Genomic DNA, 18,861 nt, shown 5'->3' with positions numbered 1-18,861 from the left:
CTCTTGTTCAACATCCAGGAAAAATTAGGTTGCATGAAAGAACTGAAGGGTGGTGAATGCAAAGGATTTTATTGCCAATGAAAGTGGCTCTCACCTGGAAGGGGAGCTGGAAAGGGATTGAGCAGGAAGGTAATCTTTACCCAAAGTCCAGCCACCCCAGACATCTTCTCCCCAACCTCAAACCATAGTCTCCAATGTCCAGCTGTTTCTCCTCCTCTCCTCTCCTGATTTCCTGGCAGAATCTGGGTTTTTCTGTGCACAGAATGGTGAGGGGAGTGAGCCACGGGTGGTTTTGGAAAAGGCAATATTTGAACAAGAAAACCAGGCATGCATGTTCTCACTTTGGGCTGTGGTTCCCAGGCTTGAGGATGGGGCTTTTGCCGGGACCTCTCTCTTCTGCCTAGAATTTCCCTGCCTCCTGTCCCTGTCACTACTAGTGTTATGACTGGCAAAATTATAATAAAATCTGTAGATTAGTTATAGTATCATGCCAATGCTAATTTCTTGGTAATCGTTTCTAGTTTTAGGTAATTGTTCTATGGATTTTTAACACCAGGGAAAGCTGATAGAGGAATTTTTATGTGTGCTATTTTACAAAGTCTAAAAGCATTACAAAATGGTTTTAAATAGGAAGTCAGACACACTAAATTTGAAAAGAAAAAATATATCAATTCTTGATAATTTTTATAAACTTAATTTTAGCTGAAGCACAAAAATGTTATAATCCCAATATACCTACTGAGTTTTTCAAAGTGGATTATGTCACTTATCTATTTTTGATTACTCATATGTATTGTAAAAGTTCATGTTTATTGGACTTTGCTGCCAAAAAAGCAGAAGGAACCTAAATGTATGGGAGCATTATATTTCAAATTAACATTCAATATTATTTCCTTAAAATATTTGATTATTAAAATAAACTGAGATAAATTAAATACATCCCACACTTTTTTTATCAGATATTTACAAATAAACCATCTGCAAAATGTGTCCTACTCATATAAATCTTACATATTAATCTGTCATATATAGAAACTATTGTGTAAGAGAATTTTCCTGGTATATATTTCATAATAAATGTGGTTTGTATTGAATTAGAAACATCTGTTGAGGCATGAGAAATCACTGGATTAAATTAGTAATGCATTCACCAAGTTTAAAAGTATACTATTTCCCTTTCCCATCCATAAAATGTGCTTATGTTCACATAGATAAGCCAAGTTTCAATCCTGTGTCATTTAATAGGCTCAAACACTTACAACAATTTAGGATAAACATTATGATTTAATAAATGGTATGAATATATATTTTGCATGATTTACAATAAAGAAAATTTTGAAAGAAAATGGATCTAAAACTTTGTCTTCCTCCAATTTATAAAGTCAACTGTACACAGTTCTTTTCATGTATAAGTTTTACATTTGTATTTTCTACAATTAAATAAATTTAGATGTTAAATTTTAAGACATATATCCAATTATGTACAAAATTACAATGTCAACTTATAAGTCAATCTTACTTAAAAATCATAAATTATAAAAAACACACTATGAATAATTTGTTCCAGAAGTATCATACCAACTCATATGATCAAGATGAACCCAAGAGTAAAAAACAATTATTATAAATTAGAGTAGTGTCTGTAAAGCCCTATTATAAAGGAGATACTCTTTTAAAATATATACATTTTATATAAAGGCTCCTGGCTCCCTTTAAGTACCAAAATTATTTTCAGTTTAACCACTTTCATTAAAAAGCTTATTTAAAAAGCTTATAAAACTGAGTATATAAAATACAACACAGCCCTTGATAACTAAGAATCTTTATAAATTCTGAATATTTAGTGACCTGTTTATCAAATTATTCCTATGGATGGGGTGATATTTTTCTTCCTCTAAATTAAGTGGCCCTAAACTAATATATTTGTATAGTTATTCTGTTTTCTTCCTTACTGTCATTCACATCTCTATCAGTGAATTCCTTAGGATTTGCCATTATTTTACAACTATGAAAGTCTTCAATCCAATTTCCTGCTTCCGCATATAGGACACAGCAAGCCTGAACTTTCCTTTTTTCTGGACTCTAATAGGAAGCAGCATTTACAATCTGGCTTGGCGGGAGGGAGATTATCAATTGAGGTAGCATGTGTGTTCCCCTGCCTATCTTGCCCTATTTCTTTGGTTGCTATAAATTTCCTGCTTCTCAAATATTTGGGGTTTTGGCTACCTATTTGGCTTCTGTCCTTGGTGTTTATATCTATTTGGTTTTAGGAGGTCTCTCTGATTCCTTTCCTTCTCTAATATTCAAGCGTGCTTCCTTGCCTAACTTCTCATTCCTTCTCCTTGAGTTTCACTTTACAATTGCACTAGGCTCTATCATCCTTGGCCATAGATTACCATAAAACATAATTTCTTAAATTCTGCAAATTTCTAGTATTTCTAACCCTGGTTTCCTACAAGATTTAACTAACACTAAGCTTGAGTTGCCCTGATTACGGTGTATATAAAACACTGCTTGTGGAAAACCAACCTAGGACAAACTTATATGGGAAATGTGATCATGAATTTTATTGAATGAATAACCCTTATAAAAATTTCAAATGCAATAATATCTGGATTTGAACTTCAATACTTTTCTTAATAAGTAAAATTCTTAACTATGGTAGGAGTTATATTTGTTGATGTTGACTGATCTATACCCTCCATATTCTCAGCAAAGTTGGTATAAATCTGACCTGAATAAATAGGGTTATAACATAATCAGGCTTATAAAATACTTTATTAAATCAATGCATCAGTTAAAGCAGGGGTCCCAACCCTCGGCTGTGTGTGGTCTATTAGGAATCAGGCCACACAGTAGGTGACTGAGCTGCAGGTAAGTGAGCATTATGACCTGAACTCCACCTCCTGTCAGATCAGTAGCAGCATTAGATTTTCTTAAGAGTGCAAACCCCATTGTGAACTGCACATTCGAGGGATCTAGGTTGCTCTCTCCTTATGAGAATCTAACTAATGCCTGATGGTCTGAGGTGGAGCAGTTTTATCTCAAAACTGTACCCTCTTTCCCCCATGGAAAAATTGTCTTCCACAAAAATGTTCCCTGATACAAAAAAGGCTGGGGACTGCTGAGTTAAGGGGTAAGGTTTAATGTTTTAATTAAACGACAATAAAAATGACCACTATATGCAAGGCACTGTTTTAGGTGCTATGAGTGATGTGTTAAGTGATTGGCTTTTCAAAGAAGAAAAATTAAAGTACTAGGTATATAAGTTTTGATCAATAGTTTCATGTTTAGTTGGCATTTTTCTTTACTGACTGGTACTTTCCTCTGAAATATATGTAATTGAATAATACTATCACAGAATCATAAAAGTGTTAAAAATTGTAATATCAATAAATTATTTCCTGGAATTCTTTAGTTAAAGTGAAAATATGCATATACTATGCTGATGTTTCTGTATTCACTATATACCACGACCCTGGGAAAATAACTAACATTCTAACAGTTCAATAACTTGCTTTGAGAAAAAAAGGCCAGACGAGTATACATAAACTTAAAAACAAATTACATAATAAATCTGGTTTTAAATTCATAAGCTTTCAGTAATAATTCCCAGAATTCGTCATACAATTTTGATTAGTTCAAATTTTCATACCATAAACATTCTAAGCTCAAAATATTGGCAATGAAAATTAAAATTAAACAAGTTGTAATGGGGATAGAAACATCACTATTTTTTTAATGTTAATTTTTCTAACTAATTGTGGGCCTTTTTTCTTGTTATTACTGGAGTATTTCATACCTAGAGAATGGGAATGAGAAATGTGTGTGTGTGTGTGTGTGTGTGTGTGTGTGTGTGTGTTTTGAGGCTTTTGGTGGGCTTTGAAGGCACATTTCTGTTTCTTGCATGAAACAAAAACCACTTATGTAAAATAAAAATACATTTGATTATAAAAACATCAACTTTTTAAATATGATTGTCCATATTGGATAGATAATGCTGCCATGGCAATGCATGTTCTTAAAAATCGAGGTAAATTTTTCAGGTGTAAAACAGTCTTCTATTTTTCCATTTCACTCTTCTTTTCCTACTCTGTTGAGATCCTGTTCTGCTAAAACATTAGTCACAACTGCATTCTGATTGTGAAATGACACGTCTGTGGCTGATAGAGGTGGTTTATACAAAAAGATTGCAAATCCATTGAAGAAAATGGTGATAACTTTACAAGTAACACCTAAGAAAAAAAAAATTAGTCACACGTTTTTGTCTTTAATTTCTCAGTGACAAAAATTATCACTGTGAAAAATCTTCATGAATAGAAACATATTAAAGAGAATAATTACATAGCCATTATAGTTTGATGTTTAAAATTTTTAAAACATTGGGGGAACGAAAAGACATTTGTATACAATTCAGTGCATTAGTATTTATTTTCTTTCTAAGCAGTAATAAAGTATAATAATTATCTTATTCTTGGTTATGCTTGTGCGTTCTTGTAAAATAAGTGCTGTATAGGACTAAATAAATCCATCTTCCACTTCTAGATTTGTTAACACAAGCCAGATGGGTGGCTCATGCCCATAATCCCAATACTTTGGGAAGTGGAGGCAGGTGTATGTCTTGAGCCCAAGAGGTCAAGACCAGGCTGGGCACTATCGAAAACCCTGTCTCTAACCCAAAATAGTACAAAATATATCCAGGTGTAGTGGTGTGAGCCTGTAGTCCCAGCTACTTGGGAGGCTGAGGTGAGAGGATTGCTTGACCCCTAGAGGCTGAGGTTGCAGTGAGCTGAGATCATGCCACTACCCTCCAGCCTGGGTGACAAAGCAAGACCCTGTCGCAAAAATAAATAATTTGTAATGCAGTAAAATAGTACCAGTAGATAAGGAAAAATAAATAAATAAATAAATAAATAAATAAATAAATAAATAATTTGTTAACACAATATTGTATCTATAAAAAAATTATCAAAAGTTAATAAGGGAAACTAGTTTATAACATCCGTGAACCTGAATAAGTTACAGAACATCCCCAGGCTAGAAAATAATTCTAAAAATAAAATAGGTTTTAGAGTTATTAAGAGAAAACCTCTGTGGGAGTATATCACACTCAATACTTAACCAAATCCACTCTTGTTGTCAGATAAAAATATGAAATATTAAGATTCACTTTACAAACTTTGATTTGTTTTTAAGTAAATCTGATTTTGAGCTCAATTATATGAAGAGGAACTATTTCCAATCACAGTATAAGCATTTAATAAGTGCCAGCCAAATAAATTAAATGTGGTCTTACAGTATAGATCTTGTAGTAGCTGGGTTCCTTTTGTTGATTATTAATATTGTATCTCAAATCATGTATTTGAAAACAGGAATGCTTGTTCATCTAGGCATTGCTAGATTTATAGAATAGTTACATAGGTACAAGTTACAACATTCTTTTATTTTTTCTGAAAATTTTAAGGTTTTTATATATTTTATGGGGGAAATTCTCACATCCATCATTAAGTAGGAAAATGAACAATTCATTAATGATACCTTTGATCAAAAAGTACAAACAAAACTAATTAAATGGATTTTAAACATAAAAATATTGTATGTAGTCATAATTGTGGTAAAAATATGTAATTAAAAAAATTGAAAAAAAACTGGTTTTTAACAACTGGTAAAAGTTATGGGATGATTAATTTTACCTATACTTGTCAATACTTACTCCCCAAGTATTTTATGAATTTATACATTTATTTCTTCAGCAAATATTATATTGCTCTGTCATTATCAACTCAGAAAGTATACTCTGGATTTACATGCATGTAAGGGTAATAATAAGCCTATCTTGATACTGTGTCAAAAAAATCACAATGAAAATCATACATTAAATACACATGCATGGATACATTCAGTATTTTCCTATTTTAAGATATTTTAGTTTCTTAGGTTATTTTTCAAATTTTAAATTTCAATTTTTATTTTACTAGTACAAACTAAATACATTGTTCTGCTTCCTTAGCCTCACCTTAGATTTCATTCACTGTTTCAATAAGACAATGCAAACTGCAAAAGGCAAAAAGAATTAAACATCACAGCTAACCTTCTAAACTATAAAAACATTCCTTACAATGTGCCTGAGAGACAAAGGATGCTTCCCTACCTCAGCGGTACGTGTTTTACAACACCTAAATACCTAGATGACAATCATTCCAGGGAGTTTCTCAGAATTCTCTTTTAGCTTTCAAGTATACTTTTCAAAAATGTTTGAGTTAAGCTGTTAAAAGAAAAGTGTATACTGTGTGATGTAATGAAAACTAGAATTTTATTTTCTCGTATGTAATATTGAGCCCTGCAGACTTCATCTGCTCAAAGCCTTTCATAAAATTCTGTGATAATTGTTCTCTTCTTCAGGAAAACCGTGGAATAGTTCAACAATGTGGACCAAATATTCCAAAACAACTGTGACTCTAAGTAACCAACAACGTGATTTTTTTTTACATTCTTAGTTTACTCTAAAATTATCAAGAATTATCAAGAAGTTACCACTTACTTATGGTTACTAGCATATGGGCCATCTTGATGTTATTGTAAATCCAGCAAGCTCCTTTAATTCCACAATCATTTATATCCCAAAGAATACATGTGCTGTCTATTGTGATACCAAATATAATTGGTCCAGGTATTGTTCCTAAAAGAATTATGGGTGAAATACACATGTGTAAAGATTACAGTTCCTAATTACAGATCATTTTATACATGCTCATACATATATTTTATAGAAATAAAAATAGGTATTCATCTGTCCACATGCAAATTAATCAATTCAGGTACAAATCAAAGGAATACAAAGCACAGATATAATATTCTAAAATAAAATAATTATATGTAATTACTATGTATTTCTAATCAATTCAGAAAAATATTTTAATAGAAATAGTTAATATATATTGGGCTAATATTTATATACAATTCACTGCTTTTCTAATATAATAAATATGACTTTGAAATTAGCTATTATACTTTTTAAAAATCATAATAAATTTATGATGCATGAATAAATCTGTTGAACTACAGTATACATTAAATCCATCTAGGTGTGCATGTACATATAAACTAACATGAGCCTCTGTGTATATAAACACAGATATACAGTCTTATAATACCATATCTAGTAATATCACTATCTTATATACCCACCACCATCTCCAAAAGGACACGAGGAACTCAACCTCCATATAGTTAAGGAACTTTCAATTATTTGAGGTAGTAATTCTTAGGCAAAGATTTCATGATCTGTAGCATGATACAGTCCAAGTACTAGACACAGAGTTAGAAATCATTTTTCGAGTTTCATTTCTACCACAATTTATATAACTATGGGCAAAACCCTGCACTTCTCAGGGCCTTAATTTACTCATCTGAAAAACTTGGAAAGTTGGATTAGGTAACTCTAGTGTCCCAACTTTTTGTTTCTGTTTTAAAAAATAACCTTAATATTATGTTTACTATGTCTGTCTTTATTGTAATTTGTTCTGCATCTGGAACTTTATAAAATTCTCTGGTATAAACCCTTTCTTCCAATAATTCTTAGCTAGTTACAACATCCATACTGCAGTTGCTATTGAAATATTTTAACATCATTTTTAGTGCTATTGAAATATTTTAACATCATTTTTAGTTACTAATGTAACACATTAGCAAATAGAGATAAAAGCAGGAAGAAAAGTAATTATGTGGTGATGATCATATTTTATATTTCAAATAGACATGATATACCTTTTAAGGTTTTATTAGCAACAGAGTTGGAACAGGTAACCAGTCAGGTAGGTTAAAAGTATGCAATATGTAAAAAATCCTATACCTGAAACATTAGAAAATGGCTTCCTTCAAAAAGAATGACTTTTCTTCCACTATGTTTTAATTTTTTTTGCCACATGCCATAAATTTAAAAATCGATAACGCTAATGAACCAAAATAGCCAACAGTTACCAATGAATAAAGAAAAATGGCATACCCAATAATCGAAGGAGTGTAAATTGTATTCCCAAGGCTAGTGACCGTTGCCTGTGATTAACACACCTGGAAATATCAAATACATATGAGACCAAAAAAAGGTGGTATAGTATATTCAGTCTTTGAGCAAGTTCACATTTACAACTGTTTAGCATTTCTATATTAAAATAAACATTGTAAACACAAGATAATTTATTTGTAAGGGCTTATAAATGATTTACTCTTCCTGGAATTATAAAAGAAAAAAAAAGTTATCTGACCTAAAATATTGCAAATAACACCGAAGAGTCACTAGTCTTTATTACTTTTAATAAAGGTAAAGGAGAAAGGGCATTCATTAATAAGACATATTTTCCATAAAAGCTTTTAATAAATTATGTATAGAAGGAGTGTACCTCAATATAATAAAGTCCAAATATAACAAATTCATAGCTAACATCATACTCAATGGTGAATACCTGAAAGCCTTTCCTCTAAGATCAAGAATGGGACAAGAATGCCCACTCTCACAAATCCTATTCAGCATAGTACTAGAAGTCCTATCAGAGCAAGTAGACAGGAAAAATAAAAGGTACTCAAATTGGAAAGTAAAAAGTAAGATTGTCTCTTTGCAGATGACATGATTACATATGTAGAAAACCCTAAAAATCCTGCTCAAAGAAACACTACAGCTAGCAGATGAATTTAGCAAAGTTTCAGTACACAAAATCATAAGACAAAAGTCAACTGCATTTCTACATATCAACAATGAACAAAAGAAATCAAGTAAACAACAACATTTACAATAACATTGAAAAATAAAATTCTTAGGAATAAAGTTAACCAAAGAGGTAAAGTACTTGTACATTGAAAGCCATAAAATATTGATGAAGCAAATTCAAGAAGCCACAAATAAGTGGAAAGATATCTCTTGTTAATGAATTGGAGGAATAAATATTTTAAAATATCCCACATCAAGTGATCTATAGATTCAGTGTAATTTCCATCAAAATTCCAATGACATCTTTCACAGAAATAGAAAAAAGAATCCTAAACTTCAAATGGAATGATAGAAGATCCAGTATAGCTAAAACAGCCAGAGGATGGAACAAAATGCAAAATGATGGAATAAAAAATTTCAAATTAATAACTATCTGCACGGAAAAAAAACACACACTTTCAGGTGAGCGTTTACAGTACTTGATTTGAACTTTATATTCCTGAAAGAGGCACTTTAGAGGTTAACAGTCCTGAATCTTGGACACCATCCCTCCTCAACCTGGGCAGTGGCAGTGCAGTACAGAGAGAATCTCTGGGGGTGGGGAGGGAGAACATAGCAATTGTGAGACAATAAAATTGGTGCTGTCCTGTTAGAGCAGAAAAGAAAACCAGAACAACTCACCTGACACCTGCCCACAGAAGGAGCATTTAAACCAGCCCTAGCCAGAGGGTAATCCTCCATGCAGCAGTCCAAACTTGACTGCTTAAGAAACAGCTTCACCACAGGACTACAGCACTGCGTCTCCAAGTTAACTAGAAAAGCAGACTAGGCCATAGGGATTGCAACTCTTGGGCAAGTCTTAGTGAATTAGGCTCAAAGACAGTGGACTGGACTCACACCTGACATACTGAGACACCAGCTGGGGCAGACAAGGGAGTCCTGGTATCACTCCTTCACTAATACCAGTCTGCACAGCTCCAGGTTCCAAAAGAAACCCCTTCCTGCCACTTGAGGAGAAGAGAGGGAAGAGTGAGGAGGATTGTGTCTTGCATCTAGCATACCAACTCAGCTACAGGAGGACAGAGCACCAGTCAGTGTTGTGAAGCCCTTTCATTTCAGGCCTTAGGTCCCAGACAACATTTCTAGACACACTTTGGGCCAGAAGGGAGCTCACTCCCTTAAAGGAAAGACACCAGTCCTGACAGTATTCATCACCTGTTAAGCGAAGAGGCCTTGGGTCTAGAATAACCAGCACCCATACCCAGGTACTACATTGAGAGCCTTGGGTGAGACTTGCTGGCTTCAGATAAGACTCAGCAAATTACCAGTTGTGGTGGCTACAGGGCAAAATTCATTCTACTTCAGAAAAGCAGAGGGAAAAGTAAAGGGGACTTTGTCTTGCACTTTAGGCACCAGCACTGCCACAGTGGAGTAGAGCACCAAGTTGGTCCTTGGGGTCCCCAATACCAGAAAGTGACTCTTTGACAGAATTTCTGGACCTGTCCTGGGCCAGTGGAGAGCCCACTGCCCTGAAAGGTGAGTCCCAGGCCAGGCAGCACTCACGACAAGCTGACTTAAAGAGGCAGTGGGCCTTAAGGGAACATTGGTGGTAGTCTGGCAGTACTCCTCGTGGCCTGGGTTGGTGGTGTCTATGGGGTGAGGCTTCTCTGTCTTTGCAAAGGGGAAGGAAAGAAGAGTGGGAAGGACTACATTGTGTGGTTTCCATGCCAGCTTAGCCACAATACAATACAAGAGTCTAAGGTTTTTGCCTCTAGTCTCTGACTTCTGGGTGGCACTTCTAGATCCACCAGTACCTGTGGAACCGCCCCGTCCTGAAGGGAAGGACACAGGTTTGGCAGGCGTTCCCACTTGCTGATTTTAGAGCCCCAGGCACTTAAGCAAACAGAGCCAGTAACCAAGGAGTGGTTACAGAAGGCCTTAAGAATGACCCAACACTGTGCTGGCTTCAGGTATGATCCAGTGCAATCATAGTGGTGGTGGCAATAGAGGTGTTTATGTCACTCCAGCCTCAGCTTCAGGTGGCTCAGAACAGAGTGAGACACTCTGCAAAAACCACAGCATTACTAGCCTTGGGGTGCCCCCAAAAGCATATACAACTAAAATCAGAACACCCAAGTCCTTCCAAATATGTGGAAAGTCATCCCAAGAACGAGGTTACAAATAAACCCGAATAATGAAGACTACAATAAATACTTAACTCTTAAATACCTAGATAATGGAGAACACCCACTAGTATCAACACCATCTAAAAAACCATGAACTCACCAAATGAGCTCATGGCACCTGAGACCAATCTGAGAAACAGAGAGATATGTGACCTTTCAGACAGAAAATTTAAAATAGCTGTGCTGAGAAAATTCAAATAAATTAAAAAAATCTCTGAGAAGCAATTCAGAATTCTATCAGATATATTTTACAAAAAGACTGAAAAAATATTGGCTGGGCATGGTAGCTCATGCCTGTAATTCCAGCACTTTGGGAGGCCAAGGCGGGTGTATCCCTTGAGGTCAGGAGTTTCAGATTCAGCCTGGCCAACATGGTAAAACCCTGTCTCTACTAAAAATACAAAAATTAGCTGGGCATGGGGGTATATGTCTGTCATCCCAGCTACTTGGGGGGCTTAGGCAGGAGAATTGCTTGAACTTGGGAGGCAGAAGTTGCAGTGAACCGAGATCACAGCCACTGCTCTCCAGCCTAGGCAACAGACCAACAGAGACTCCATCTCAAAAAAAAAGAAGAAAAAGTCAAGCTGAAATTCTGGAGCTGAAAAATGCAATTGGCATATTGAATGATGCATCAGAGTCCTTTAATAGCAGAATTGATAAAGCAGAATGAAGAATTAGTGAGATTGAAAACAAGCTTTTTGAAAATATACAGTCAGAGGAGACAAAAGAAAAAAGAATAAAAAACAATGAAGCATGCCTACAGCATCTAGAAAATAGCCTCAAAAGGAAAAATCTAAGAGTTATTGGTCATAAAGAGGTGGTAGAGAAAAAGATGAGTTAGAAAGTCTATTCAAAAGGATAATAACAGAGAACTTCCCAAACCTAGAGAAAGACACCAGTATCCAAGAACAAGAAGGTTATAGAACACTAAGCAGATTTAACCCAAAGAAGGCCTCAAGCCATTTAATAATCAAACTTTCAAACATCAAGGATAAAGAAAGGATCATAAAAGTAGCAAAAGAAAGGAAACAAATAACATCCATTGAAGCCTCCATACATCTGGCAGCAGATTTTTCAGTGGAAACCTTACAGGCCAGGAGAGAGTGGCATGACATATTTAAAGTGCTGAAGGAATAAAACTCTTACCTTAGAGTAGTATATCTGGTTAAAATGTCCTTCAAACATGAAGGAGAAATAAAGACTTTCCCAGATATGGATTTCATCAATGCCAGGCCTGTCCTATAAGAAATGCTAAGGGTGTACCTCAGTCAGAAAAAGAACATTAATGAGCAGTAAGTAATCACCTGAAGGTCCAAAACTCACTGGTAATGATAAGTACAAAGAAAATCACAGACTATTATAATACTGTAACTATGGTATGTAAACTACCCTTATCCTCAGTAGAAAGACTCAATGATGAACCAATAAAAAAAAAAAAAAAAAAAAAAAAAAAAACAACTTTTCAAGACAAAGTCAGTACAATAAGATAGAAACAGAAACAGAAAAAAAAAAAAAAAGATGAAAAGCCAGGAGACAAAGTTAAGGTGTAGAGTTTTTATTAGTTTTCTTTTCACTTGTTTGTTTATGGAAACAGTGTTGAGTTGTTATCAGGTTAAAATAAGACTTATAAGATAGTATTTGCAAACTTCATGAACCTCAAACCAAAAAATACATGCAATGAATACACAAAAAATTAAAAGCAAGCAACTAAATCAGATCACCAGAGAAAATTACCTTCACTAGAGGAAGACAGGAAGAAAAGAAAAAAGAAAGAGAAGATCACAAAATGACCAGAAAACAAATAATACAATGGCAGGAGTAAGTTTATACTTATCAATAACATTGAATGCAAAAGGACTAAACTCTCCAATCAGAAAACACAGCCTGGCTGAATGGATGAAGAAACAAGACCCATTGACCTGCTGCCAACAAGAAAGACACTTCACCTATAAAGACGCACATAGACTGAATATAAAGAAATGGAAAAACATAGCCTATGCCAATGGAAATCGAAAGAGAACAGGAGTCATCTCTATACCTAGAAAAAACAGATGTTAAGACAAAAGCTATGAGATAAAGAAGGTCACTATATAATGATAAAAGGGTGAATTCAGCAAGAGGATATAACCATTTTAAATATATATGTAGCCAACACTGGAGCACCCAGATATACAAGCAAATATCAGTAGAGCTAAAGAGAAAGGTCCTTATACAATAATAGCTCAAGACTTCAACACCACATGCTTTGCATTGGTCAGATCTTCAAGACAGAAAATCAAGAAAGAAACATTAGACTTAATTTGTACTATAGACAAAATGGATCTAATGAATATTTAGAGGACATTGCATCCAAAAGCTACAGAATACACATTCTTTTCCTCAGCTCATGGATAATTCTCAAAGATTGGCCATATGTTAGGTTACAAAACAAGTCTTAAAACATTCAAATAAATGGAAATAATATCAACCATCTTCCCTGACCACAATAATATAAAACAAGAAATTAATAACAAAAGGATTTTGGAAACCATACAAATACATGGAAATTAAACAATATACTCCTGAATGACACTAGTAGGTCAATGAAGAAATTAAGAAGGAAATTGAAAAATTTATTGAAACAAATGATAATGAAAACACAACATGCCAAAAATCTCAGGGATATAGCAAAAAAGGACTAATAGGGAAGTTTATAGCTATACCTCAAAAAAGAGGAAAAACTTCAAATAAACAATCTAATGATGCATCTTAAAGATTTGGAAAAACAAAAGGAAACCAAACCACCCTTAGTAGAAGAAAAGAAATAATGACCAGAGCAGAAATAAATGAAATAATGAAGAAAACAATACAAAAGATCAATGAAACAAAAAGTTGTTTTTTTAAAAAATTAAACAAAATTGACAAATCTTTAGCCTGACTAAGAAAAAAAGGGGAAGATTCAAATAAATAAAATCAGAAATAAAAAAAAGAGACCTTACAAATGATATTGTAGAAATTCAAAGGATCATTGGTGGCTACTATGAGTGACAATATGCCAATAAATTGGAAAATCTAGAAGAAATGGACAAATTCCTAGATACATACAACCTACCAAGATGGAATCAAGAAAAATCCAAAATTGGAACAAACCAATAACAAGTAGCAAGATTGAAGGCATAATAAAATGTCTCCCAGTAAAGAAAAGCCCAGGACCCAATGGCTTTACTGCAGAATAGCCAAAGCTATCCTAAGCACAACAAAAAAAAACTGCACATGTACCTCTGAACTTAAATAAACAACAAAAAAAGAAAAGATAGTGGATAAATATTAAGGAACAAAAAAAGAAAAAAAGCTAGAATTCATTGGAAAAGATATACAAAGACTGGTGACTCCATGGAAGGACAGGTATGAAATGTGTTTGTATACTGGAATAGAAGAAGGAAGAGCAACTGGAAACATAAAACACAGGTGACCAACCAGGTGACAGCCTGTTTCTTACTGATTAGCACTGCTTAAAGATTTAATGTCACAGTACCTAATCCATAAGGTAGAATGCATGCCATTCTGATCCTGGCATATTGGAATGCATTCTATTTCTGTGATACTCAAAAGAACGTATTTCCAGCTCTCAACTGAAGTTTCATGAAAGAAGCAGAAAAAAATACCAAGCACAAGCCAAGTGGGAAATGTGAAGACACTTTCAAGTGCGTATCACTTAAATCTCTACATCTGGGATTCTATGGAGTAGCTTATCCAATGCTACAGAACTAATGATCTTGTAAGGACTAGATTGGTATTGAACTAATGATCAGTATAAACCCCAAATGAGCCCAGAGTCCATTTTCTTTCCATCAACATATTGCCTTAGTGAATGAAACTTTCTCAACCTACTACATACCTTAGGATAGACACAGTCATAGGAGTACCAGCCATAAACGTAAAAATAATTATAATAAAGAAAATGCAAAGAAATATGGGCAGGTTCGCACAACGTGTTTCACATTTTCCAGCTGTAGCTACAGAACCAAAAATTTCTGCAGTGGATGTTATTTCTGTTTTCCTTTCAATACAGGAACAGTTGTAATATACCTAAAAATATAGACAAATAATGTAAGTGATTATTCAGAAAATAAATTATTATAAATTAGGTATTCTCTAGACATGGCAAACACTCTCATACTGACTTACACATACAACAAATGACACTGAGAGAATACTTAACCCATAAGAAATTAAGCAAGTAGAAACAAACCATATTTATGAAGTAGAAACAACTGTATTTGACTATTGTGGCCATTACTTCAGCTTGTAACCTGCTATAGTAATTACTAACGTACCAAACAATTTAATGGGAATATAAGTTACATGATCTTGAACATTCCAGATTTCTTTCAACAGCAATTATTTCTTAAAGCCATTTTTACATCTCAACTGAATCCTTCCATAGTCTTTACCTTTACTGTAAATCTTTTTAGACACTAAGTCCTCAATGAAATCAGAGCAGAGCCAGAGAAGTCATAGAGAAGCAGTACTTTTATTGTGGCAACGGCTAAAAACTTTTTTTTTTTTTTTTTTTTTTTTTTTTTGTGCTAAGGCCATTCTAAGACAACTGGTACTGATTCAGGAAAACCAAATATGCAGATGACACCTCCAAAATTGACTGTTACATATTCTGCCATCAGATATATCAAATAATGAGATAATTCAGCCTTTAAAAATTTTAAGGAGAGCAACTGAGAAGAGCATTTTCTATCTTAATGAAAGTTTACAAGTCTCATTTGCCTGCAATATAGCAGTTAGTTAAGGTCTGTTTTTGTAGTTTGCGTCACTGGTGTAAAATATAAGATTAAAACAGTATTGCTGTGAACAAATGTATATGGATGTTTATTTAAAGTATTATAAATGTTTATTGCCTATCTGAAATATTTCATGAGAAAAACATATTGTGAATCAATGATTATTTCATGGACTGATTGGACCTAAAACAGTCAGGACAAATAGAAAAGTTGCAAGTCAAAATCATTTGCTCTTCCTAAAAAATTCTAGAAGACAACGTGCTGTGTAAGACAGTAATTACCTTAGCATTTGGTGAAAAACATAAATATTAATCATATCAAAATCACCAAAACTATTTTAAGTATGCTCTGGGTATTAGATTTCCTGTGTTATTTCCTTGTGTAGGATGGTATTTGTGTCTATACATATTATGTGACTAAAATCCTTCTAATAACTCCTTGTCATAATCTACTTCTAATTCAAGTTAGCCAATAGCATTTATTGGTCATATATAAAGAAAAAAATTCAAATATTCAAAATTGTCATGTAACTCTTACACATCTTATTAATTGTTTTCATTTACACTACAGTAGATACATCCTGCAGATACTTTTAAAGTTATAACATTATCTACCAATGCATAATATACTGTGTACTACTCATAATCTGAATACTATTTATTTATAAGGCTCTTAAATTTAGCTAAGATGAAATATTAGATTGTAAGGTAGAGTACAATAAAATTGTATTGAGTTCTTTTAAACTATTTAACTACACTAAAAAGAAATAACATCTGGGCACATCGATTAGTATTCAGATCCAAAAGTAGACATGAATTTGTATTTGAAAATAAATTGATTTGAATATTTTTAAACGTATTCATGGTACATCAAATAAAACAAATATACTGTTTCTATTGTACAAACTGTACCTAGCAAAAATGGGAAAAGACTATTGCCTTCAAGGATCTTTTTTTTTTTTTTTTGAGGCGGAGTTTCGCTCTTGTTACCCAGGCTGGAGGGCAATGGCGCAATCTCGGCTCACCGCAACCTCCGCTTCCTGGGTTCAGGCAATTCTCCTGCCTCAGCCTCCTGAGTAGCTGGAATTACAGGCACGCGCCACCATGCCCAGCTAATTTTTTGTAGTTTTTAGTAGAGACGGGGTTTCACCATGTTGACCAGGATCTTAAAGTATAGTTAAGGAAAAATTAAATTGACCCTTGAACAACACAGGTTTGAACTGCACCAGTCCACTTACATGCGGACTTTGGCAGCCAAACATGGATCAAAAATATGGTATTTGCTGGATGCAAAACCCACATATAATGAGGCGCTGGCTTAAAACAGGTTCTTCAAGGCCATTGGTGGGACTGAAGTATGGCATATTTGGGTATGTGCAGGGGTTCTGGAACTCATCCCCCATGTATTCTGAGGGATGACAATAAAACAATACAAAAAGGTAAAAGATATTTCACAACTGCAACAAAGTGACGTTACTAAAATATTTGTAACTTCCAGATTGACTTTTCAACAATTACTGCAAGAAGCATGAAGAGAAAACAGTCTGTTTTAGCTGGAGACATCATGAGCTGCTTCATGGAAGCAGTGAAGCAGGAAGGCAAGAATAGGCATTGCTTAACCCCATTAGAGAAGTCAAGATAGAAATCCAGAAACACATTGCCTCATGAAAGGAAAAGTAGGAGACATAAGTTACCTTTGGGTTCCTATGTGAAACTGAGTCTGAACAACCTGCAAAGCAGGGAGAAAAATATTGGACTCCATCTTCTCCACAGACAGGATAGTAATATGATCGCAAACAGTTACAATTGGTATTACAGGAAGCTACCAAGTTGCCCAATTCTCCAGTCCTGTAAATAAGAAATGAAAGAAGAGTAAATGAGCTATGTCATAACTTTTAACAGTTTAGAAGCACTGTTATATCTTACAATTCAGTCATTTATTCACTTACTCAACACATAATTACTAAACAAAGCAAATAAAAAGTCTTCCTTTGCACATAAAGCTTAACTTCTTGTCAGAGAAAAGCAGTAAAAACAATAGTCATATGGTATAGTATCTGTCAGTAATTAAAAATATAAGACAGAATAAGTGAAGAAAACAGAGATTCTCGACTGGTGCCAGATAATTCTCTTGTGGGGTTGGTTCTGTGGACTGAAAAATGTTTAACGGCATCCCTGACATTCACCAGATGCCAGTAGCACTCTCCTTCATTACAGCAACCAAAATGTCTCCCACAATGCCAAATAGCTCCAGGATGCAGACAGTGTTTAAACTTGGAAGGATGAACAAAAACATGCTGTTGAACATAATCATCTCATCAATGGGAAAACTGAGGTCCAAGGAGATTAACTTACTTTTCTTTCCTTACCAAATATAATTTTCTGGGTCCCCAGGCCCAGTGTCATTTCAAATTGCCTCTTACAGAAAACATCTTCTCTAATACAAAGGGTTACACTAATCAAAAATGCATCCCTAGTAACTCATTTGTTTATTTATACACTCAAACAACATACACTGAGCAACTGCTAGGCCCTATGCTATGTAACAGGAATACAAAGCCGAATAAGACAGTTTCTATCCTCAAGGATTTCACAGTGTAGAAGTAGAGATGGACATAGATAATTATTCACTAATATGCCAAGTGTGGTTACAGATATCTGCAAGGTGCCTTTTAGAAGTACAAAGGAAGGACACCTAACACGAGCTAAAGTTTAGAGAAGAGGGGCTGGAGGAGGAGCTACTGCCTGAGATGCGATTTAAAGAATGAGTAAAAGGCTAGGCACAGTGGCTCATGCCTGTAATCCCAGCATTTTGGGATGCCAAAGTGGGCGGATCACTTGAGGTCAGGAATTCGAGACCAGCCTGGTCAACATGGTGAAACCTCATCTCTGCTAAAAATACAAAAATTAGCTGGGTGTGGTGGCAGGCACCTGCAGTCCCAGGTACTTGGGAGTTTGAGACAGAGGAATCTCTTGTACCCACGAGGCAGAGGTTTCAGTGAGCCAAGATCACACCACTGCACTCCAGTCTGGGCAACAGAGTGAGACTCCATCTCGAAAAAAAACGAAAAATAAAGAATGAGTAAGAGTTAACCAGTCAAATGGGAAAAGGGAAACACACTTCAGAAAAAGCTGATACAAAGGCATAGAGTATAGAAACAGCATCCTCTGTGGAGAAATGTGAATGATATCTGAGG

The 18,861-nt window shown here is 34.6% G+C and overlaps 1 protein-coding gene across 1 annotated transcript in view; it reads right to left on the bottom strand.

Annotated features, from left to right (window-relative positions):
• Positions 1-1,270: 1,270 nt before the first annotated feature.
• The window catches only part of SLCO4C1 (solute carrier organic anion transporter family member 4C1), a 65,491-nt gene continuing 47,900 nt past the window's right edge, over positions 1,271-18,861 (bottom strand). Inside the window, exons 9-13 of the mRNA XM_032275577.1 lie at positions 17,359-17,512; positions 14,768-14,958; positions 8,006-8,070; positions 6,542-6,679; positions 1,271-4,235 (exon numbers count right to left, since the gene is read on the bottom strand). Coding sequence (XP_032131468.1) covers positions 4,075-4,235; positions 6,542-6,679; positions 8,006-8,070; positions 14,768-14,958; positions 17,359-17,512 — 709 coding nt within the window. The 3' untranslated portion in view covers positions 1,271-4,074. The remainder of the gene's footprint in view (positions 4,236-6,541; positions 6,680-8,005; positions 8,071-14,767; positions 14,959-17,358; positions 17,513-18,861) is intronic.

This window comes from Sapajus apella, unplaced genomic scaffold (assembly GCF_009761245.1).
Source record: "Sapajus apella isolate SASKATOON/1434 unplaced genomic scaffold, GSC_monkey_1.0 scaffold1, whole genome shotgun sequence".
Lineage (NCBI taxonomy): Eukaryota > Metazoa > Chordata > Mammalia > Primates > Cebidae > Sapajus > Sapajus apella.
Note: the sequence above shows the minus strand (reverse complement) of the source record. Positions and strands in the feature narration are given on the sequence as shown.